Here is a 24421-nt window from a genome sequence, read left to right as displayed (position 1 = left end):
CTTGACTCCATGGAATGACAAGCTGGATTTGGTTCATGCTCTTTACTTGAGGGCGGTGGTAACATACTAACTAACCACATGTACTAACTGCAGTACCATGCACTGAAAAAAATTACTGAAAACAAGCCTAAATGGTAGTTAATTTCTCACCAAAATTAAGCTTTCCAAGACTCTGCTGTATTTTAAACAGGACCAGATTTAATGAAATTGCCCTGCTCTTCTACCAGCTGGTAACTAGGTTCAACTTCACAGCAAAAGTTGAGCTTTGCATTTGTCCTGATAATGTAATTACTTAGCTCTGACTTGGAGCTCAGGAAACTTGGATCTAAACTACATCTGGAAGTAGTAACAGGATAAGGTTTTTACTCTCTTCCTACCTTCAGGTGTGCTTTAAGATGTACCTCTTGACTGCAGGAACCCACATTTCCTACTCTAAAATCATGTAGTGCAAAGAACAGATTAAAATTTCAACTTTACAAAAGAAATTCATCTTGCATCCTGAGGATTCAAATCTTATTAAAAAACCACTTTATTTGGAAATGTTTTATACATGTATATTACAACAGTTAGTATGATCTCCCTTTAAAATGCTCATGCTCATCAGGAAAGGCTTTTCACAATGTCAGTCTACTCAATCTGAGACAAACTGTTTAAAGCAGTAGTTAATCTGCTGCTGTAGTGATCTCATTAAAATATTAGGGTACTGTGCAGATTGTGTTTACTTACAGTTTTCCTACAGCTTAAAGCTGAGGATTCCTAATGGCTCCATGATTAAGTTAATGAAGTCTGCGTTAATTCAGTGTCTCTTGGATTGTACTAATACAGAAGTGTTCCTTGTTGCTCAGAGTCTTCTGCCAGTTACGGTGCTTTCCAAGTCTTCTTGGCTCGTAGTTTTTCCAGCATTTTCTGCAAAAAAAACAAACTGTGAGACACTAAAAACAGTGTAGTTAAGTTAGGTAGGCACAACTGATGCTCATGTATAACCTGAGCATCAGTAATGGACAGTGCAGGTCTGGACAATGGGGCAGTGAGTTCAGTTACGCTACTGCTCCAAAAAGCCCACAGATTTCAAGGAAAAGGTGTACTTATTTGTCTTATTTCCTGTTAACGAGGGAATCTGTAAAACAATATAAAAAGAGTGGCAATTTATTCTGCCACAAAAAAGTTGAGGTGGTCAGTGCTATAAAGGCAGGATTTGTGCCTGGAGCCCCCAGTAGCACTCCCAGCCTGTCGGGATTATCATGCCTTTCCTTCCTTCCAGTTGTCTGAGGCCCAGGAAGGGGACAGGGAGAATTAACACCTCAAGTCTGCTTGTTGAACCCCCCGTTCTAGAGCAACTGCAGGCAAACCCAGACAGGATTCTTGCAACATTAAGTCCAGGCATGCTCAGCTAGGCAGAATCCTAAGTTACCTAGAGTAGCCAACAAAGCCAGAAACAGAGAGACTGCCTGACAATGGAAATTCAGTCAAGTTTGGACTAATAACAAAACCCCCTGTCATTCCTTTGCCAAGCAGACTGTAGCAGCTGGAGTCCCTTAACAGCCTTTTTGCTTAACCTAAAGTCACCAGAAAAATTCGGCCTGAGGCAGACACCCTTTAGAGAAAATTTCAGCCCTAAGAGATACTTCTTGCTAGCAAGCACAGTTGTGTTGACAAGGAAATTCTTCAGTGGGATATGCCAATAGCATCACTTAAAATCCAGACTGGTTTGATGGTCTCCGTTTCAGCTGCACTCACACCACAGAACTATGTTTCAATTAGTCTGATTAGGAGCTCGGTGAAGTCATGAGAACTAACCAGGTAAGAAGACAGTGTAGTAGGCTATTACCTTTTGAAACTCTTTAGCCTTTTCTCTGTTTTTAGCGTAAGTTTCTTGCCTCGTTTTTTCTTCCTTTCTGATTTTTACTTCCGCAAGTTGATTATAAAGTCTGTCAAAACAGTAGAAAAAAATTGTATCATCTTGTCGGGAAGGGAAGTGGCAAAGCAGAAATAAGTTAACAGGCTTAAAGGTTTATACTGTCTCAATTGCTAGAAATTAAACGAGGAAATTGATCCGGCTCTCCCAATAATCTAGAACCTCTTAAAATTCCTCTTCAGCTGCCTGTATCCAACAAACACCCCTTTCAGGAGTTGTATTTGCATGTTACCTCTAGTAAGTGCCCAAGTACAATTTTGAACTGTGTTTCAGGTGTGATCCAGTTTCATGGGCTAACAGGCACAGCTGCCTTAGCACTATGAACGGAGCAGCTGCCAGCCATGGCTCTTGCTGCCAGCTCTGCAAGGGAATCTCCCAACAGGTACCTGCATCAACATCCTCCCTCCCACCATCTGTGTATTGAGCAGCATGCCCCGAGGGTCCAACTGGAAGATGCCAAACTGTGCTCCGACCAGTAGCTTTCACGAGACACAGATGAACTGCTGCTGGTTTCACAATCCAAGCTTCTCCCGCTTGTGTTCATGCAATACCTTGAAGTACGCTGGTGCATTTCAATTTCTCCAGACTTCCTCTCCTCTGGAGAAGACACCTTCACTTCTCCTACTTTCTTCAACTGATTGGCAACTGCACCTTTTTTTTCTTTAAAAAAAAAAGCAAACATATCTTAAGTCTCCAGTCCAGCTAACTCAAAAGCATGAGAGGTTTCAAAGATTTTTAAATGACGCTACAAAAAAAGATGGAGCAGAACAGACACAATGGAGATGACATCTTGTCTTGAAAATAAGTCTTCCTAGTCTCCCTCATTAGGCTGCTGCCTGTACTTTAAGCCGGCCATGCTTCTCAGCAGCCAACTTCCAACTCCCCATTAGCAGACATCAGAGACCCATCAGTTCACTTAATGTGGTGGTTCTTTGATAAACAACTGTTATTTGCAAAGAGACAGCCTATGACCGTAGATGTGTGGGCAGACTGTGAAAATATGAAGAGGACCCATAAGGGCCTTTACAACACTGAAGAGGTAGCCAGACAGCAGGGGGGGGGAGCTCCCCGAGAAAACAAATTAAAGAATATCCCAGTCTGCAATAGCAAAGATGCAACAAATGTGAAATCTATACTTCAATATGAAACAGCAACTAAAAGCATACCTAATGCGATGTCTTGTCCTCAAGTAAACCTACCAGAGATAAAAGATTCCTTTTGCCTGCTTAACTTCTCAGACTTTCCTCTTTGAAACTCTCCGTCTTCTGGCTTTTCATTTTTTCTCTCTTTTTTATTTTTTATTTCTTCTACTCTTTTCAGAGATTTCTGGATGAAGTTCTTCTTTCTTTTTGAAAAAGATTCTTGCAAATTTCCTGGTGTAGAAGCAAACTCCAGCAGCATCACTGAAAGAGAATGAAAAGTCTGAACATTTCTCACTTATTAGAGGTGATACTGTTCATTACTGAGAGTTGTGCATTTCAATGTATTTGTCCTAAAATGCTGAGCTTGACTACTCTTGTAAATTGTACTAGGAGAATGTCATTGTGAACGATGAGTAATCTTGCAAAACAAGCAGCAATTCAGACCTATGTAATCTAATAACTGTAAGCAGGTCTGCCACAACAAAGACTGTCATAAGCACCGCATCAAAAGCATCCCGATGCCTCAAAACATACCAAAGACCTGAGAAGTCCCTAACATGGTTAAGTTCTGTCAATTCCTGTCTTTCATGTTACTGCTGTCCATCTTGGACAAAAAATATTTCAATATTTTACTGATGTTCCACACTATCATCAGAATAGAAAAAAAAAAATTCTTTGGCTACGGGGCTTGGGGGCTAACAGGAAATAAAAAAACAAGTGAAGGTGCATAAACTATATGACAACAAACCACAAAACACAACAGAATTTTTCAAAATTAGGTAGTTACAACACAATCAAAACAGTGTACTGTAGCTATTATGAACTTCCACGGAAGACAGCCTGGCATAGGAAGAGACAAGTCAATACTTCCTTGTCAATAAGACACATACTAAACCTGGGTCGAATGTACTACAAACCAAGCCTGAACAGCAAGATGCACTTGCCTAAGTAAAAGAAGCTCTATGTTTTCCAAAGAAGAGGTGTATTTTATTGATGATATTAATACTATAAATAAAGACCTTCTCTAGCTCAACTTCAGTATATTGAAGTTACACATAATTACCCGCAGTCTGATGTGACGGTAAGTGACTGGCACTGGGACTCCGGGCTTTGGAAGAACTGTCAGGCCTTACGAACACTGAATAATCCACATCTGGAGCCAGTGGTAAAAATTCTCTCTCCTGTTTCAAAAGGAATCAGTGAGTGGAAACGCTTAAAATATGCCACAAATCTGAGTGAAGCGGTAGTACTGTATCACTAGCATAGGCCAGGTGCAAATTAAAGACCTACTCTCTTGCCTTCATAGCAGATGCAAGAAAAACATCAGAAATAGATCTTGATAGTACTAAAAAGCTACTTTCTAAAAACATTTTAAAACTTTAAAAAAATCCATTAAAGACCCTTTGCCCACCAGGTTTCAACTGCTTGTTCTTAATTCAGGGCTGCATAATTTCATCTCGACGGATGTGTTTCCATTTCCTCCTGTTCTCCACCATCACTCTCCTACTGCTGTGCCTCCTTGCCCCATTCACAGCTGGAAGGCAACACCCACTGCGGAAGCACAGCCTCCAGCTGCCAACCGCTACCTTGCCCACACCTCAGTCACTTTATAAAAGAGTGTCATCCTTAGGCACTTTTAGGATCTCTAGATGCCTCCTGCATTGAAACAGGATTTCATCTAATCTGTTCTTCTAACAGACACGTTACTTGGTTCTACTTCATTGCTTCAGCACCCAAGCTATTCTCTCATTACAAATCAGTCCCTCTATAATTTACGGCCTTTGCTTTATATAAGCAAACAGCAAAAAGCATACCACAGGCAAGTTAAGTATGGCAGAATAGAGCTGATATTTTCTCCACAAACTAAGAACTGCTGTGTGGGTCTGGTGTAGCTCCATCCACTACGTAGGGCATTTTTTCCCTCTTTTTCCTGTTTAGTTTGTAGCTTTTGTTTTGTTCCACCCCCTCCCCTCATTCAAATCTTCAATTTGATGGGGTACAATTTAGTCTTGCAGACACCAGCAAGATGGTTCTGTTTCTCAGCAGCAGCAGTCTTCTCAAGCTCTACCTACACTGATACGATGTCCTGGTTTCAGCAGGGATAGAGTTAATTTCCTTCCTAGCAGCTGGTACAGTGCTGTGTTTTGGATTTAGGATGAGAACAATGTTGATAACACACGATGTTTTAGTTGTTGCTAAGCAGTGCTTACACTAGGCAAGGACTTTTATGCTCCCCATGCTCTACCGACTGAGAAGGCTGGAGGGGCACAAGAAGCTGGGAGGGGGCACAGCCAGGCCAGCTGACCCCAACTGGCCAAAGGGACATTCCATACCATGGGACGTCATGCTCAGTACATAAACTGGGGGAAAGCTGGCCGGGGGGGCCGCTGCTCGGGGCCTCGCTGGGCATCGGTTGGCAAGCGGTGAGCAATTGCATTGTGCATCACTTGCTTTGTATATTCTTTTATCATTATTATTTTCCTTTCCTTTTTTGTCCTATTAAACTGTCTTTATCTCAACCTGCAAATTTTATCCCCCCTCCCCCCATCCCACCGGTGGGGGGGAGCAAGCGAACGGCTGTGTGGTGTTTAGCTGCCTGCCGGGTTAAACCACAATATATGACAAGGTAGTGATGTTAAGAAATAGCCCAAATTTAAGTTCTATTAGATCTGTCCAGAAAACACAATGTCAAAACAAGATGATCCAAGCACCTGCTAAGCTCAGATAACCCTAACATTCTCTTGTTTTGCAACAGTGGATTAACTGCTACAGTGGGGCCTCTCCTTATTACTATTAAGACTAAGTTAAAATCAGATTTACATTAGATAATAAAGACTCACCTCAGTAAAAACATTAAATTCAGACTGATCCACACATGCTGGGTTATTGATTTTATCCTCCTTAGTTTTCTCTTGGTTAGTATGTTCAACGTCCGATTCTGCGATACTGATGTCATTTGAGCTTATCAGAGTGAGTTCAGGTTCTTCCATAATACCACGCCCTGACTCAGTCTCCTAGAAAATAAATTATAGAAGACATCAGTGTAAAAAATAGAAAAAAAAAAAAAAAAAATCACTATTTTCAGCAATAGCAACAGCTGTTATCTTGTCAGAAAAAGGAGGCTCATTCAACATGTAGAAGAAAAAAATCTGCCTCCAAGCAATAAATGAAATACAGAAAGAGCACTTTGCCTGAGGTTTTGATGTATGCAAACCCTGGACCCGTCCAATGTTAAGTATTTTATCTACCAGTGTTAAAAAAACCAAACAAATAACCCAAAGCAACAAGACAACAACAAAAACTCCACCTCTCCTCCTCTCACCTCGAGTTTAAATTAGTTCTAGGGCAAACTTTTTTTTTAAAGCTACATCAAAGCTATTTCCTTAAGTTTGCTTATGCTTTGGTTAAATTATTTACCTCCTTCAGGCTTCTAAATGGGGATAGGGACTGTTCAGTTATGTAACCGTGCCCTGTAATACAGACGCATACGCTATACCAACTGAGGCTAAGAGAGGGAGGTGCAACAGAGACGCTACAGCTCCTCCAACAATCATGGGAACTCCAGCTCATTTTAGCTACTGCTAATTCTTTCAGTGCTGTGATCTGAAAGTAGTAGTAGGGCAGAAGTCCAGGAAACATGCAAGTCTTAAACTAGAATTGTAAAATCAACATTTGCCAAGCTTTCAGATATTAAAGGTCTAAAATAACTTGGTGCAACAACAAAAAAACCCAACAAAAAAGCCTGCACAAATTACTGCTTTTAGAAATCTGTTTTACTCACCCAGACTGGAATACGACATGAGCTTCTGGGCACAGAATTAGAATGTTTTTCATGTCTTTCCAGGAAAGAACCATTCTGTTGTATGACAATCTGTAAATGGATGTCTGAGTCTCCCAAGTTGGTTTCTCCAGGAACCTTTAAAGATTTTTGTACTTCTGGAAAGCCTTGATCTGGCTCCTTTGTATTTGTAGTGCACCAAGAATCCAGTTCCACAGCTTTATTTGCTTGATGTACATGAACTGATTTTTCAGGAAGCTTCACATACTTCTTATCAAATGCCTCCACAGGTGATTTTTCAAATGACACAGTCTCTTTTAATAAGTGTTGAGGGAAAGTTTCATCCATTGTAACTGGTGTGGTATTTAGCTGATAAAATGATTTTTGTTCTTCCAGTGGATTCAGACTTTCTTTACGCAGATCCTCCACTGAACACTGGAGATTAATACATTCCATATTTCTTGCCAGTTCTTCGTATTCTCTGGCAGATGAAATACAGTTCTCATTGCCCCATTTTTTACTTCCAGGGGTTTGTTCAAAAGATCTCTGTAACATAGCATTAAGGTCCACTGGCTGATCAGCATTCTGACAGTGATCACTCACAGTAGATTCTAATTGCAGTGGGTGAAAAGATTCTTCAGATCCTGTTTCAAAAATTATCAGGAGTCAAAATTCTAGCTAACACAACAGAATTTCAACTTCAAAAAGTCCATCCATAATGAGACTTTCAGTAATGTATAATAAGAAGTCTAGTAACTACGAAGAAACATTTTGTTTAAAAAAAAGTCTGCTTAAGTGTCTTCAAACGTAATACCATTAACATTACATAAAATGATTCCTTCGCTGTACACAAAACACCGTCAAGAAACAACACTTTTTGTTGCTTCTTAGAATATGTTTCCCGATGGTGCTGACACAACTACACTGAAAGTCAATGGATTTTACAATTTATACTCTGTAAATGGAAGTCCTTTGAGTGCCTTTTGGGCCTCCAACAAAGGCTCTAAAACAGGAGGAAAACAATCCAAAACACCATTACTTGGGCAGAAACTCTTCAAAGTAGAAGAAAACATCCAAACTGGAACAATGATTGCTGTTCCTACAAGTTACAATATCGCACCCTAAATTATTTTTCCCTTAGGATCTACACATACAAATGAAGTTGGGTTTTTTTCCAGAATAGGCTGGGAAAAGAGTAAGATTGGGTATCAACATTTTAATTACTGGGGAGGCATTTCAGCAGTAAGCATATGCCAAACAGAGTTGTTTAAAAAAATTACTTTTTAAAAAAAAATATGCCTCTGACCCAAGTTTGATAAAATCGGTTACACAAACTCCAGCATCATGCTGTCAATAGGCTTTTTATACACACAGAAATAAACCACATAAACCTTTAAAGGTTTCCTTTAAAGATATTTTTGCATTCTTTGACACATACAAAGTATCTAGTTTTACATGTATACAGAATATTGTCTCCTGATAAATAGCTGTTAACGGGGAGGGAGGAATTGCACTGCAACATCAGCCATTACTAGAAAAGTCTCCAGATGATGGACTTGTGTATCAATCTACCTTGAACTGACAACCCAAAACCGTTTTTACTTGCTTAGCCTGTTGTTTATGTTATTTTTTACCCCCTTTTAAAGCACAAGAATAATTGGTTTGGGATTGTAAAAACACTTAAAAGATGGGGAGATATTGCAGTTACATTTAAATCACGAAGATTGTTTCTAAAAGCAATTTAGAAATAGAGTATTTTGAAGTTAGAAGTGAGTTTCCTAAATCCTATTTGCTGTGACCACAGGTAGTCTCAAAGTGTAAGCCTCTTCTGGCATTTTTTTATTACTTTTTTTTTTTGGTACCAGCATCTGCCAGCTAAAGAGAAAGAGAAGTATAGTAGACACTTAATGGTTGCTTGCAGCTTTAAAGATAAATAGTGTGTGTTTCCAAAAATTAGATGTGTATATATATGCAAATAACAAAGATAACTGACCAGGAACATTTACATTATAAATACGACTATTACTTAAAATATTGTGCTGTGTTTCCTGTTACTGTTCAGCTTTCTGTTGGAGCACCTTAAAAAGCTGATACGCCTGATTCTTGGTAAATAAGACTTCAGAAATATTTAGATTACTACTAGCTGCATTTGGAATTTCAGATTGGTCCTTTTCTTTAGAATACATGAAATATCAAGTTAATTTGAATTCAACTGAAAAACATTAAAAAAATACTTTTCCTGCTATGAGCTGCAGTTAACTTAGTGCCACTGTAGAATCATAAACTTTTAGTCTACTAATTACTACATTGTAATCTAAAAGTTTATGCTTTCCTCTCTTTCCCCCCCCTTTCTTTTGTAGATAGATAAAGCAATTCTATAATCAGACCAAGTATCACAGTGTGCAGTACATGACTATAGGTGTGACTTAATAGTGGAAAAGGAAAACTCAATGGTTTCTGGAAGGACACAATGTATAGGAGAAAAACGAGTAAGATCAGAGATATTCTAACACATATACCTCAAAAAAATTTTAATCAATTTATGGAACTTCCTTAATTTCCTCAAACTTACAAAATGATGGATATGCATGAACAAGTATTTGGAAAAGTACTTAAACTGAGAGTTTCAGCCAGAGTTGATATTTCTTCACTAACAATCATAATTACTGCACAAGTAATAAGTAACATAATATCCATTACAGTGACATGAATATGCAGGTCTGCTTTCAGGATTAAAGTCATAACTGCTGAGCAAATAATGAACTTCACAAAATTTAGGAGTTCTACCCATTAAAGGTGGTAGAGAAGACAGTGCGAGAGAGAGCAGCGGCAGTGTTAAGACATTTCAAAGTAGGGCTGATAGAGAAGTGAAGAGTTCCTTCCCAGTTTCAACACAGCAAATCCACCTTAAGGGTTGGTATTTACATATTGGCAATAGGTTGATTTTGAAAGCATTGCTCTGACGATACTGTACATACCTCCAGTAACATTTTCTTTAACAGACTCTTCTTCTGATGTAGTGTTGTCTGGCCGGTTTGTTTCGAGACTAGAAGGCAGACTGCTTCTTTGTATATACAAACTGGAGTTTCCCACTTCTAGAAACGCAGACGTGTCTTGACTTCTTGTTGAATATTCTGAAGTCTAGTGGCAGAAAAAAAAATATCTTGATTTAAGATTCATCTTCTCAGAAATATGAAGGATAAAAAGTTAAAGGTAATATTTGATTTTTGGATCACATTTCTGCTACAACCAGCAAAAATGCTTCCAGTTCTAAGTATATGCGCTGGTTTTGGCTGGACTAGAGTTAATTTTCTTCATATTTGTGCTAGAAACAGTGTTGATAACACAGGGATGTTTTAGTTACTGCTGAGCAGTGCTTACACACAGTCAAGGTCTTTTCTGCTCCTCACACCACCCCACCAGTGAGTAGGCTGGGGGGGGCACAAGAAGTTGGGAGGGGACACAGCCAGGACAGCTGACCCCAACTGACCAAAGGGATATTCCACACCATATGATGTCATGCTCAGCATATAAAGCTGGGGGAAGAAAGAAGGGGGGGACGTTCAGAGTTATGGTGCTTTGTCTTCCCAAGTAACCATTACGCGTGATGGAGCCCTGCTTTCCTGGAGATGGCTGAACACCTGCCTGCCCATGGGAAGCAGTGAATGAATTCCTTGTTTTGCTTTGTTTGCGCACGTGGCTTTTGCTTTCCCTGTTAAACTGTCTTTATCTCAACCCATGAGTTTTCTCACTTTTTACTTTTCCAATTTACTCCCCTGCGGTGGGATGGGGGAGAGAGCGAGTGGCTGTGTGGTGCTTAGCTGCCGGCTGGGGTTAAACCACGACAGTATATTAAAGATTATTATTGTGTTTCTTCTAAACAGAAGACAGTATAGGGATTATACATTTAAATCTTACAGAAATCTTAAGCCAAAGTATTGCTCCATCAGAGTTTTTCTGTAGTACCTTGCTAAATTCTCTACTGCCTTGTGAAATTCTGTATTGAGAACAGGATGATGAAGTATCAAAGTCAAGACTTGGTTCCAAAGGCTGAAAGAGCTGGTGATGGAAGTTCAGAAAATGTCTCTCCATTTGAGGAAAATCAAGTTCAGCTGCTAGAGCTTTAAAAAAAGAGGTTACTTTAAAAACAAACAAAAAAAATGTGCCAAAACAACCCCCCTCAAAAAAACAATGGATATATCACACCTTGCTTCTATATGCAGTAAATAAAGTATATAGAATTCTGCAGGTATACAAATACTGGCTTGTAAAAAAAAAATAAAAATATTTACAACATCCAATTCTTTCACTCAGATACAATGCAGGTACAAAAAGCAGCAAGAAAGTGCTACACTGATGCAATTTTTTTTTTTTTAAATGAAAAGCTGAAGTCCATAAGCTCTCTGTTCAGCATGTGTGAGACTGCATCAGAAGTAGTGTGGGCTTCCCAGTACAAAACACAAAGTGACACAGTGAAGCAAGTCCAATGAAGAGCCACAAGGATGATTAAAGAAAGGATGAAGCATATGATGTTCAAAGAGAAGCTAAAAAACTGAGTTTGTTCAATCTTAAGAAAAGGCTTGGGGGTGTGGGGGAAGGGGCACAGAAATCTCTGCTGTCTACTACATCCTAAGAGACAGTATAGAGAAGATGCAGTCAGTCTGCATCTTGGACACTGACCATGTCCAAGAAAGAAAGAGAGATAATGGACACAAGATGGAGCACAGGAATTCTGCTTGGGATACAGGGGGGGGGGGGGGAAGAGTAGACAAGAAGAAAGTTGTTAAAATGTTGCCCGGGGGGTGTGGAATCTCTGTCCTCGGAGACAGTCAGAACTTGCCTGGACAAGACCTTAAGCAACCTGGTCTAAGTTGGCTCTGCTGTGAGCAGAAAGGAGAATTTGGATCACATAACTAGAAGTCCTTCCTGGTCTAGATTAATCTATAATCCTATGATTCTAGGTTTTCAAACATTCCAGGAGGAAGTGGTTCAAATTAAAATACTAGCGTTATCTTCATGATAGCTAATAAAGATGTTCTTATTTTCATGAGTCATTACATTTTTCTAGAGAGCACAGGACTCCCACCAGTCTGTTAATCAGTGTTTCATCAACAATGTGACCCTACGTGAATAATAGAGCATCATATATTATTGTCTCTACCTTCCTGAAGAGAAAGTTGTGCATAAACAAGTGATAAAATTGGCACAGATAAACAGTCTAGCCAGGGTAGCAGGAAGCTGCGTGGAACTAGACTATGATCAGATAGATACCTGATCAGACTTTTTTTTTTTTTACTACACTGTGCTATGTGGACATACACATAAAGCAAAGCATGAAAACATCAAAGCATCAAAGTTCTCACATGTAGAATCCTTATTGACTTTAAAATGTAAGCTGAATAATATGGACTAGCACATAATGCTGAGTAAACTCCTCCTCATTCTGTATGATGAGCACGCAGCACAAAAATGCTTTCAAATGGCAAATACCTTGGAAACGTGTACTGTCCTCTGAGTAAGAGTTCAAGTCTCCAGTACATTTCCCCAAGATCTGCTGTATCTGACTTCCTTTATAAAGGTACATCTCTCCTTCAGGTAACTGAGTTTCAGATACTCCAGACAAATTCTCTTGCCTCTGCTGCAAGGTAAAAGGCAGTGAGGAGTTCCAAGGGCGGCTTGCTGTTTCCCTCAAAATTCGATCTTCCGTACTATCAGAAGACAATCCTGAAATAGTAAGCTAGATGTTCACAGTTTTGCATATAAACCACTTACATGATGTCATCTGAAAAGATACTGCTTAATATCCTGAAATATTCGTGAAGAGCTCTGGGGTTTTGTTTCTTTAATTGTCTCCTGTCAATGCTCCCAAACCTTACCACAAATTTCAACCAATTCAAGTTGATAATATCTAATTAGGTAGTAGTCAGTACAGCTTAGCACTTTTAGAGTACGTAGACTTAGGAAATATTGAAACAATAAAATCAGAAAAGAATTAATACTGTTATTTTATACTAGCTAGCATATTTTTACTTCCTATCATACACACGTCAATCCTTTAATATGATCTTGAGTATCTTTGACATTGGGCAGTAGTTTTATTCATGCTTAAATAGAAATTGCCTAATACCAACACAAGAAATCTGAGAGAATCAAGGAAACCAAAATCGTGTTCCTAGTTAGCGTACCAACCCTCTTTGTCTACACACTTAAAGAAGAATTGCACAAAGCTATCAGAAAAGGTCATTATAAGACACAGTTGGACTTGAAAAAATTATTCCTGTAGCTGAGTAACCAAAACCTTTGATATTTTGATTCCAACTAAAAAAAACAATAGAAAAGCTACTAAGAAATGATCTTCGAATTTGCCTTAGCTTTTTTATGTCAATAAAACACAGATTTGTCACATGAGTTATGAAGTTTATTACTCAAAATAACACTTACCGGTTTAGAACATTAGGGTTAAAATACAGCCTGAGATTTCAGTGGCTCAAAAACTAGTCTTCAAAAACTGATTTATAAACATCGAATAACTCATACACAGGTATGGTTGTTTATGAGATCAGATATGTGTCAGATTAACACAGTATTAAGCCTTAAAGTAAATAAATCCACAGGTCACTATCTAATCACTTTCAAACTCATTTCCCACGTTCACAAGTGATAATGTCAGTCTATAAAGGAGCAACTATAGATTTGTTATAAAGGAATTATTTTTAATTTTATGAAAAGCTAACTTAAGATCAAGAGGCAGACTGCAAGCGAAAGAGGATATGAACACATACTTCCCAGAAAACTATTAAAAGTCAATATGGCATTCAAATGACATTTTCACAAATAGTTAAGAATTACTATGGTGACAAGCACATACTGGAACAATTCTCTTAACAGCAAGACAACAGTCATAGCTCTGTAACAATCTATTATATATATTGATTTGAAAACTTTTATCAGAGTATCATCTGGGGATCAATTTTGAAAAATTTGCCACTTGACAACCGCTACTATTACAGTTGCTTAATAAAACTCAAAATATCTTTTGCCTAAGCTGATGTGTTATAAGGTTAAATTATTATAGAAGTAAAAAAATCATGAGCACATAATGAAATATTCTAGTTACACTCAACTCTGTAAGACGTATTAATTATTCTTAAGTGAAGTTCCCCATTAGTCTATTTCAGAAGAATTTATGTCCAGTGAGTTAGACTCATTCTGTTATAAAATAAAGAGAATACACAATCTTCCTTTTACAACAACAGAAACCAAACACTTACCAGTGTCAACAGGGCTTGCATCCAATGTTTCACTAGTCAAAAAGCTTCCAGTGGAAATTGTTGAAGATAAGTCACAGGGTATTCCTTGCATGAAAGCCTCTGAACCTAAGTTCGTGGCTACTACTTTAGAAAGTACTTCCTAGAATGAAATAACATACCTATTACCATGTATTTGGATGTCCATAATTAAAGCTTTAAAACCACACATCTTATTCTGAGCTCAGTTCAAGTGTAGAAGCCTTCATGTTTTGCACAGTCAGGCAAATACAGATTCATCATTGCTCAGTACAAAACATTCACACCCAATGTCCCAGGCACATCACTCCCCAACAGCCCCCTCCCCTCAACACACACACGCACGCACGCACACACACACACGCACATATAAAGCCTCTCAGAACCGCATACAAATCATGACACCTGGAAGATTATTTTATCTTCTGGTCATCAGATTTGGCTATTTCTCATCACAGACCCACTTCAGTAGAATTGTAGATCTCAGAGGAACATATATGCAATACATGAAAAACTCAGGAATTTTGCAAGTACTTGCAAGACTAAGCCTTTTGCATACAGCAGACTGACTTAAAAATTTAATTCTATGAAATTAAGTGGAAAATATACGTAATATCCTAAAACATTATCTTCCTTAATTTTGAGGTAAGCTCTACAAAGTCACAAAGCTGAGAATGAAGGTTCTTGTACTTCCAAATTTTGAAGGCCGTGTGAAAAAGGACCCAGGAGTCTCAGCAGACAGCGAGTTGAGCGTAAGCCCACGGTGTGCCCTGGCAGCACAGAGGGGCAACAGCATCCTGTGCTGTAGGAACAGGAATATAGCCAGTAGATCCATCGCAGTGATTACCTCTCTTTACTTGGTGCTTGTTATACTGCTGCATCTAGAATACTGCACCCAGTCTCAGCCTCCCAATATGAGGTAGAAAGATTTCATCACAAAATAAAAAGTTACGTTACATGGTTATTTTGATATGACTAACCGTATTATCAAGTCTGAATGATGGTCCAGAATGTGTTGTAACTCCCTCTCCAATTTCAGCAGCAAGAACTGGTGACTCTTGAGCCACTTGAGAATCCTGGGACTGGGCTGAACACAAATGTAACCGAAGCAATAAGGAATAGAAAGCAACTTTTGAGTTCACAGTTAGCAATATTTTTTTTGAACACCAGATAGCAGTAATACTCTACTGCTGCTGTCCTCGCTATTAGGGCACTGATTTTGCCCATCCTTACCACTTTATTCTCACCTGCAACATACTTTCTGCTCCACTGTACCACCGACTTAATCAGCAACCAGTGGTTCTCCTTGACCAGCCTTCCTAAAATGTCTAACTAGCATGACTGCTCTTTGCAGAGCACGCAGGAAGAGCTAGAAATTCATGCTTTGGCTTTGCAGAATGAAACATGGCTTTGCTAGTGTTATTACAATAATTTAACTGGGGTGGAGGGAATATTTTGCCCTCTACCATGACAAAGATTAACAAAGAAAAGCGGACATTCTATGTAGATCAGAGAAATCAGAAACACTGAATTACTTAACTATATCATGACTGCTACCACGGAACCTTTGCCACAATGCTCTTACACATAAAAATAAGTAAAACCAGTATCTGTGCAGAAGTACCACCACAGCAGCACCAGAAAAATGCAATTTCTGTATTCAGTGCTTACAAGCACCTTCAAAGTTTGACAATTATAAGATTATAAATTAATTGCCAACAAACAACTCTAAAATAAGTATTATTTCCAGTAATAATTTTCAAGAAAGAAGTGCTAAATATCAAACTGAAATTAAACAGCAGAAGTGAAGCAGGTATGTTTTCTTGCAATTCGACAAGGGCTGCTAGTGACAGAGGCGTTTCAAATCTCCAGCATTTGTAAGGCTCTATACTTAGGCAGATCTCGTAACATTTTGTGAATCCTAACACTACTTTGTACCTTGTATAAACTGAAACTCAATTTCTTACTGGAAGGTGGAGTCCAGTTGTTCCATTTTTTGTACTATACAAAAAAAAAAGGGGGGGGGGAGGTTTCCTCTATGAGGCAACACCAGTGAAGTACCTATATGATATGATACTTAGGTATCTCAATCAATATGAAACATTTTGAAACTCATTTCATTACAAGACATGAAATGAAATACATCTAAAATATATTTACTTGGATTTAAAGAGAAGTTAAGCTATTCTTAATTCATTTACTATGTTATTACATTAATTGCTGAGTGATCTCAAAATAAAAGGTAAAGAAATTCTCAAATGGCTTCTTTCCCCCCCTACACTCACAAATTCTCCAGAAACTTCTAGCAGGCTTGATCCTGATCATTTATGACATTTTGATCGGTAACTGAACAGAGCTGTTGGCAATAGAGTTTGCAAATAATATGAAGAGTGGAAGAACGATAAAGAAACACAGTAGCACTGCAACAGTAAAAATTACCTCAACCTTCTGCAAAGCTGGGTCTGTTAAACAACACTTTTCCAATATAGATAAAACTATAAATCTAAGAGCACAGAACACTGGCTTCTGATCCCTTTTCTACAAGTTTGTGACAAAGGTCTTCAGGTTCACAGGAAAGATAACTTTGAAGGTTTGAGTAGAACAAGGTGGCAACAAGCTCCTTGGTTGGATGTGGCAGTAGCATGACTGAGTCTAGATACACTGCAAAGTCTGCTCCTCTTCTTTGGAGCAGAATATAGGAGACAGAGGATCCTGAAAATGAGCAAGGCCTTGAAGAAAATTCCTTGAATCAGCATGAAAACTGCAATCATATAATCTCTTGGTATTTAAATATCTCCATAGGAGAAAAAACACACAGTACAAAAGATTTCTAAACTCAAATAAAGTAATATCAAGAAGCAGTGGCTACAAATGGCTGTCAGACATTCAGAAACTGGAAATAGACCATTTATTTTATAATTTGATAAAAAATTAAATGCTGGAACAAGCTACCAAAGAATTCTCTTTTCCTGATACCTTTAAATCAAGATTAGATATTGTTCTGAAAGAAATTATTTTATTTTCTAAAGGATATCAGTGTGACAGGTAGTAGTTTAGGATACATGTGAGATGAGATTCAAGCGTTTAATACTCTCTTGCATATAAATTCTATGGAGAGCTATGCTACAAATGTTTCATTACTATACTGTAATAACCTGCATTGTTCTTGTGATACTAATACAAGGGATGAACAGTGGCAATTTCATGCTATAAACCAAATTATTTAATTAAAAATACAACATGCTCATCTCTCAGACTTTATTACATTAATATCCTTAAACACCCCCCCTGTATTTGGTGACTCATAAAGCAGGGTTTTTTATTCTTCTCTCCTCCCTCCAGAATAATAGTGCAAGGTTTTGTTCCTCACAGCTTCCTGACATCGACATGGGACTTTCATGTTTTAACCTCCTAGCCACCACACTGTGACAAAGAATTCGTATTTAAAAATTGAGGCAGTAATATCCAGAATGCATTTTTTTTTCCCAATAGAAATTGCAGTAAAATAGCAGCAATTATTTTCGGGTGCAATTTGAAAACAAAAGACTGAATGACAAACCACTCAGTGAAGACAATACAAAAACAAGGATTAGTCCAAATCCAACCATGTAGACAAACAAAAAAAAGTTGTAGTCCACACTAGTTTGGTGAAATTGGTGATGGATAAGACAATCTGTCACAATATTGAATTATGGACAAGTATTTGGGATTACTAAAAATAAATTGAAATCTAAGGTTAGCTTGGATCACACAGAAAATAATCACGCTGGGAGTAACATCTCTGTATAGGGTAGCAACACATGAAGATAATCACATCTGGAACACTGCTCAAGGGGACCGTTAAAGATAAAGATGAATCAAGAGAGACAAGCCTGTTGATACATAATGAAGGAGAACTGTGAAAGAGAGGTATGTATCAAATCTAGTCACTATTTTCAAGCTGACTTCCTAAGGAAACGAGGTTTATGCCATCAAACTGCTTGTCTCATCTGTAGGGTTACTCTGTAATTCCGTATTAGCAATTTGCATTCTATTAGCCCATTTTAAACAAATTGGACTGGGGAGAAGAAATATCGAGTGTCCAAAGTTCCTAACTCATCTTATCATACATCAGTGCCATGGTAAGAGAGTGCAATCCGAATCTTAGCCTCACTGGTGGCACTTAGTGCAACATCACTTTAACAGTTACCTGTCCTCCCTGCCTGCCAACCAGCTGATCAGTTTGTGTGTAACCACTCAATACTGAGCATAGGGATTCATCCTCCCCTAACCAGAAGCAGTCCTTGAGACCTGTTCTATGTTCAGACATGTCTGCTTCTAAATTTGAGAGGGTTGAAGTTATTTTTCTTCTTGTAACAACTGGAAGAAAGAAATACAGCTAATTACAGAAATAAAAAAAAAAAAATTAAAAAATTGCTTGTTACCCAAGGACAAGTCTCATATCAAAGGAAACTCACCTTTGTTGATACAGCATCCACGCAGATTTACCAAGTTTATCTTTTTAAGAACCTGTATAACTTTTACCTTTTTATCTTTAACACTTTATTTTGAAAAGGCATGTGAGCAGTGATTAATAGGGTTTGTGCACTCCTAGTGGTTCTGTAATCACGAAAGCAGTACAACTCACAAGTTGCAATGCTTTACATTATTTGATTGGAGGTAGAAACCACCAAGAACATAACTTCAAAGAATAAGGTCAAAGATCACACGCACAAAGCACTCATTTGCTCTCACCTTTAGAGACACAATTACATCTTGAAAACATAGGAAAACTGCGAACATGTTCTGGTTAGAATCAAGTAGCAAAAAAAAAACCCCAAAAAACCCCAACCCCAAACAACAATTAAATTAAAAAAAATAAATCAAAGCTACTATCATAAGTAACAACTTAAAATGCACCTTAAATTTCCCCTTCAGAAACTTTATATTTAACACAGACTGTAGATTTTCTTGCTGAAGATACTGCACTAGTTACCGAAAGCACCACAGAGTGCTTCACAGCCTTCAAATTACAAAGATACTGTTGACAGTTTTGGTGGTTGAACTGCTCAAGACGACAATCCTCTTAAATACATAATCACAGAAAGCTTTGTTTTGGTTTTAATAAATATAGATGTTCACATGAAGTTTCCTAATCCTCTTACATAAGCCATTGCACTGTTCATAGATAATACTCGCTAATAGAAAAAGACACTACACTAAGATATTTCATATTAATTTGGTAACGGCTGATCTAGCAATGCTTCTACGACTTACTCAGAAAAATACAAGCCTTTTCTTCAAATATTGTTAAAAAAGACAAAATTCTTTAGTGATAATTTAAGTATACGTATATTTCAAAAAGAGTATTTTGAGAATTAAAGGAAGCAGTTGAAAGAAAATGAGCTTATATGTACTTATCCAAAACAACTTCAATTCCTACTAAATCCCGACTGAATTGAAAAGGATGTCTCATCACAAACTAAATGAAAAGTTACCATAAAATTTGGGGCAGCGGTGAAATTCCTAGCAAAACCAGGAGATGCATACTACATAGCTGTATTGCTCATCAAGACGTACATATAAGGTAGCAAAGTTGCTGAAAACTCCTTCGCAGCTCTAGTAATATATTTGTTTTAGATGGATACTGAAAACTGTATTGGACCATGAGATGCTGTCATCTTGTAATAAGCTTCAAATTGCTTTACTCAGTGTTTTGTAAACTTTGTGTAAGAGTTCCCAGCAAGTCAGGCATAGCACTTCTCAATTACAGTGACGATAAACTGCATTTCAATCTGCAGGAAACCTGAAGAGAAGCAAGTGCATTGCAACTGACAGTACTGGAGCCTTTGAGTTAACATTATTCCAAGACTGGAGAGACAAGCTAAATTTGTACAGGCAGGGAAAAAACAGTAAGAATTAAAAACCTTGACATCCACTTGTTAGTCCAATCTCTTGAAAGACTTCTTACTAACCTGCTTTCTTTGTTTACCTAAGACTAGTCACATTTGTCCTTTTATAAAGCCAGTCAAGCTACCCATAACATGCTTAGTAGGTTTCAACAGCCCTGTAACAAAATTATTTTGAACATTTGCAAACCACTTTATAATAAAAACAACTTTTTTTTTTAATAACCAAAACAACTTGCCTTAATTTATGGAATTGGATTAACTTTGACACATATGGACACAGTCTACCCTCAAAGGTGTGATCTCTAATAAAAGCTCTTCACAGATGAACAGAAAAAGAATTAAAATAATCCTTACATTATTGCACTATTTTTATTTCTCTCACAACTAACAGCTGATTCTTTCAAAGTTGTTTCTCTGAGCTAAGGGTAACACTCAGCCTTCTATTTTTTTGTCTCAACTGTATTTTTAAGCAATTTCTTAGATACACTGATCTTTCATCTACATTAGAATGTTAACACTCCGGAGTTCTCTTTAAGCATTAATTTCCTTTGTGTCGATACAAGGAATCACTGGGTACTCAATCAGGCACACCACTGGCCTGCTCAAACCAGGTTCCCACCTGGTGAAGCTGCAAACCTGAACACCCCACAGTCTGGGCAGAAGACACACCTGCGGCTTTCTACAGCAATTTGCTCCCTATGCAAGCATGGGATTCTGCTGATAAGGGCAGGACAATCGGGTAGTACAAAAGAAGTTTCTTTACAGGCAATTCTACAAGGTACAGATACAAAGCACATGCCTTGGATAAGAAACTGTTGATTAGCAACGAAGTTTACTGCAGTGTGGACTTGTTACTAGAATGGTAATGGATCACAAAAAGAAAAAAAAAGATAAAAACTCAGTCATTCTGAGACACATGCTTATTAAACACCCTTTTTTACACTTGAAATTAACCAGTATTTAAATAGCACTGCATGTTCTTTAACAAATGAGATCATATGCTACAACTAAATAGCAGTAAAATTAGCAGTGCTGAATGGTATTCACATAATTCCTTGAAGGAAGAGGATTTCCTCACCTGAATCACAAGAGTTTTCAGCAGTCATCATCAGCACCTCTTGTAATAACCTACTTAACTGTTTACTTTGCCTTGGACTTCCATTAGAGATCTGTTCTTCGTAGTTTGTTATGCTCGAAGGTAACCTGCCTTCTTCACGAAAAGCGTGACTGTAACATTTCACATATGCAAACTCCCCAATGGTTGAAATGGGAGAAGATTCTCCACCAACAGAATCTGTTTTATCTGAATTTAAAACATTTGTAATCAGTTTAGGTATAGAAATGCAGTGTTTTGCACTTCCATGAAAACATTAAGATACACGTTCTATTCTACAGAAGTAACCTGCTGAATTTGTACAGTGCTCCGTTTTAATAAAGTTAGCCATATCAGGTCAGTAAAAACCTTTGTATTACACAGTTTATGGATTATATAGGTTGAAAGATCATACAGGTCATAGACTTCTCAAAAAATAATTCCTAACTCAACTAAAATATTTCTTCAAAAAAAATTCAAACAAGGTTTTCCACATAGCAAATCCACCAAAACTTTCAGTAATTTTTCCAAATCGAGAGGCAATATAACTTCTCTGCTCTGGCTTAAAGATTTCTTTTCTCCCCAACCTGCCCCACACAACAGCCCTTTTTGGCCGCCCAGTCCAATAAAAAACTCAAATCCAACTTTTTATTACCTACCATGACCAATGGTCAGACAATATAGGAATAAATCACCTGTGGATCATAATGGGATTACACAGCAAAAGAGTATTCCCTACTCTAGAATTCCACATTCATAAAACTCTTTTGGTATGTATTTTGGGTTTTAATCTTTTTTTTTTTAATTAAGATGTGTAATGTTGAGTCAAGTGCTTTTGAGAATATAAATATATTCTTCAATCAAAACCTTCACCAATAAAACTTGTCTAATCAAGATACTAAATTGGTCCAACAAGAATTATTCGGCATAAACTGATGCTGACTAGCATGGATTACTTTTCTTTAATTAAAAAATGTCCCATATCAGCTGTTTCATTATTTCATTATTTTGCTCAAGATGAATGCCAAGATGAATCTCTCAAATTTTTACAGAGTGTTTTATAATCGGAAAAAACTAAAACGATGGTCTAAAAATTTCTGTAGAAACTTGATACGAACTCCTTATTTAAAAGATTTCACACTCACTTTCTTGTTATGCTCAAAAGCTAAACCTTTAAATGCTTTCCATGAACTCTGATGGTTGTTTTTACAATTATTGTACAATTGTCTATTAACACAGACCCTGCCCAACAGAAAAATCAACAGGGAACTTAAGTAATGGAATTACGGTGAATTTTCTTTTCTGGGTGAATTTTTGTTTCAATTATGTTTTTCTAGACAGACACTGATAGGATAAGCTTTTCTCAACTATAACTCACTTTTTGTAAGGTATAATTTATATACTAGCAAAGGCAACAGTATCAGCTATTATTTAATAATCAATCATCTCAAAAACTCTTCAGAAAAGATTAATTTCCTCCAATCTGTATTTCTCAGGAACAGCAGCATTTATTATATATTTTACATCCATATATTTTTTTATTTTACCTGCAAAAGAAATGTTGCAACTCTTCGGTGTGTCTACCTCTGGTATAACACTAAGTTCATGTTGTTCCAAATCAAGCCCGAACTTCACTTTTGCCACAGGTGGTTTGGAAGATCTCCATTTCTGTTCTCCATATAGAACTTTCTCAGACTGTTCTGTAAAACAAAGTTTTGCATATTGCAATTATACATCAAATTAACTTGGGAAGATGGAAGAGAACTCCATCTCAGCTGCAAAATGAGAAAAATTATAATGAAAAATATTATATAGCCTTACCAGTTTGCTCAGCTGGACCGATGCACTGTGAAATCATTTCACTTCTGTGAAATTTACTCCTGCCACAATTCTCTTGTTGGCAGTTTTCCGAGTCTTGGAAAAAGTCAGTCCTGTTAATCCAGTCAGGCTTTTGTGCCTCTGTCATTTCTTCATTTGTGCAGGTATGTCTCACCTTAGAAGGGGGGGGAGGAGGGTGGGGGAAGCAACTGTCTATAAGATTATATTTATACTCATTTAGCAAACCAGCATTTTCTTGTAAGTGTATTCCATGAAGGACAATATTGAGCACTTTGAGAAAGTAGTTCAAGTATGTAAGATACTGGACAGACTTCCTTAGCTTACCTATATGTCCAAATGTTTTTGTATTTTATTTAGGCTGGCAAACCTAACATGCTAAAACATAATTATTTACATTTTCAAGGCTTTTGTTAGATTAGATTAGAATACTTTTTAACAGGAACAATTCCTGAAAAGTCTGCTTTTAGTTTTTCAGCTACTGAATTCAGGAATTTTATCTGTTTGGAGACTGCAAAAGCAAGAGACAGGGACTCTAGGCAACAGTTATTTTTCTAAGATGGCTTCTGTTTGGGGGGGGGGGGGGGGGGGGAAGGGCAAAAGGAGCTTCTTTAGAAACTCAAAAAATAAACTTGGATTTTTCTTCTGTTACCCAGAAACAAGCAAAATTACAAGTCAAGAGTGCAGCTGACAAACCAATTTCCTGACATGTACACATAAAAAGACAAACTTTAAAAAATAATCTATTCAAAATGTTTACAATATCCTGAGGTACTGCTTAAGTATATTTAATACAAGAGCTGTTTTACACATATAGCTGCATTTCTAGAGCTGAAGAAAACTATACCTGCAGATATTTCAGACAACATAACTATTTCAACAGGCATTATGTTCAGAGACCATGCACAGAAGTTCATACTATTTCTGTTAGACTGAACAAAACAGCACTCTTGGGGCTTACAGAAAAGAACTACTGATTACAAATCACAAGTCCTAATTAAAATTTTCATTATGGTAAATCACCTAAAACTATCAACACTCCATGGGATACTTTGCTAATTGGTAGCATTCACTCTTAAGTTTGATCACCTACTAGATGACTCACCATGCAAAGCGTTTATAAAGCTTACCTGCTTGTTCAGAAAGCCTTTCAAAGCCTCTTGCTGTCTCTGCATCTGTTCCTTCAATTTATCTTGCTTCTGTAAAAGTAGTTGTTCTTGTATTTTCTGTCTAGAAAGAAGAGCTTCTCTTCGTGCATCTAGCTGCTCTTGCAATTCTTTCAAATACTTTTGCTGAGCTTGGATGCTTTCTGATGAGGCCAACACCCTGTCCCTTAAATTCAGTATACCAGAATAATTTAACAAAGATGCATCTCCCGTTTTTGATATCAAGAATTCCTCAACACCCTGGGCTTTAGATTCTTCATGAGATAAAGTCATGGGTTCAGAAAGATTGAGGGGTTCTTCAAGGCTTGTTTTGA

The 24421-nt window shown here is 37.5% G+C and overlaps 1 protein-coding gene across 1 annotated transcript in view; it reads right to left on the bottom strand.

Annotated features, from left to right (window-relative positions):
• Positions 1-207: 207 nt before the first annotated feature.
• The window catches only part of KIAA1731 (KIAA1731 ortholog), a 44061-nt gene continuing 19847 nt past the window's right edge, over positions 208-24421 (bottom strand). The window contains 16 exon segments of the mRNA XM_009334840.1: positions 208-906; positions 1829-1928; positions 2467-2575; positions 3115-3318; positions 4121-4238; positions 5898-6071; positions 6839-7479; positions 9814-9976; positions 10802-10956; positions 12326-12559; positions 14107-14245; positions 15102-15208; positions 21091-21315; positions 22653-22805; positions 22927-23098; positions 24072-24421. The exon segment at positions 24072-24421 is cut by the window's right edge and continues 28 nt beyond it. Coding sequence (XP_009333115.1) covers positions 859-906; positions 1829-1928; positions 2467-2575; positions 3115-3318; positions 4121-4238; positions 5898-6071; positions 6839-7479; positions 9814-9976; positions 10802-10956; positions 12326-12559; positions 14107-14245; positions 15102-15208; positions 21091-21315; positions 22653-22805; positions 22927-23098; positions 24072-24421 — 3092 coding nt within the window. The 3' untranslated portion in view covers positions 208-858.

Source organism: Pygoscelis adeliae, unplaced genomic scaffold, assembly GCF_000699105.1.
Source record: "Pygoscelis adeliae isolate BGI_AS28 unplaced genomic scaffold, ASM69910v1 Scaffold141, whole genome shotgun sequence".
NCBI lineage: Eukaryota > Metazoa > Chordata > Aves > Sphenisciformes > Spheniscidae > Pygoscelis > Pygoscelis adeliae.
This window is presented reverse-complemented; position numbering and strand designations above follow the sequence as displayed.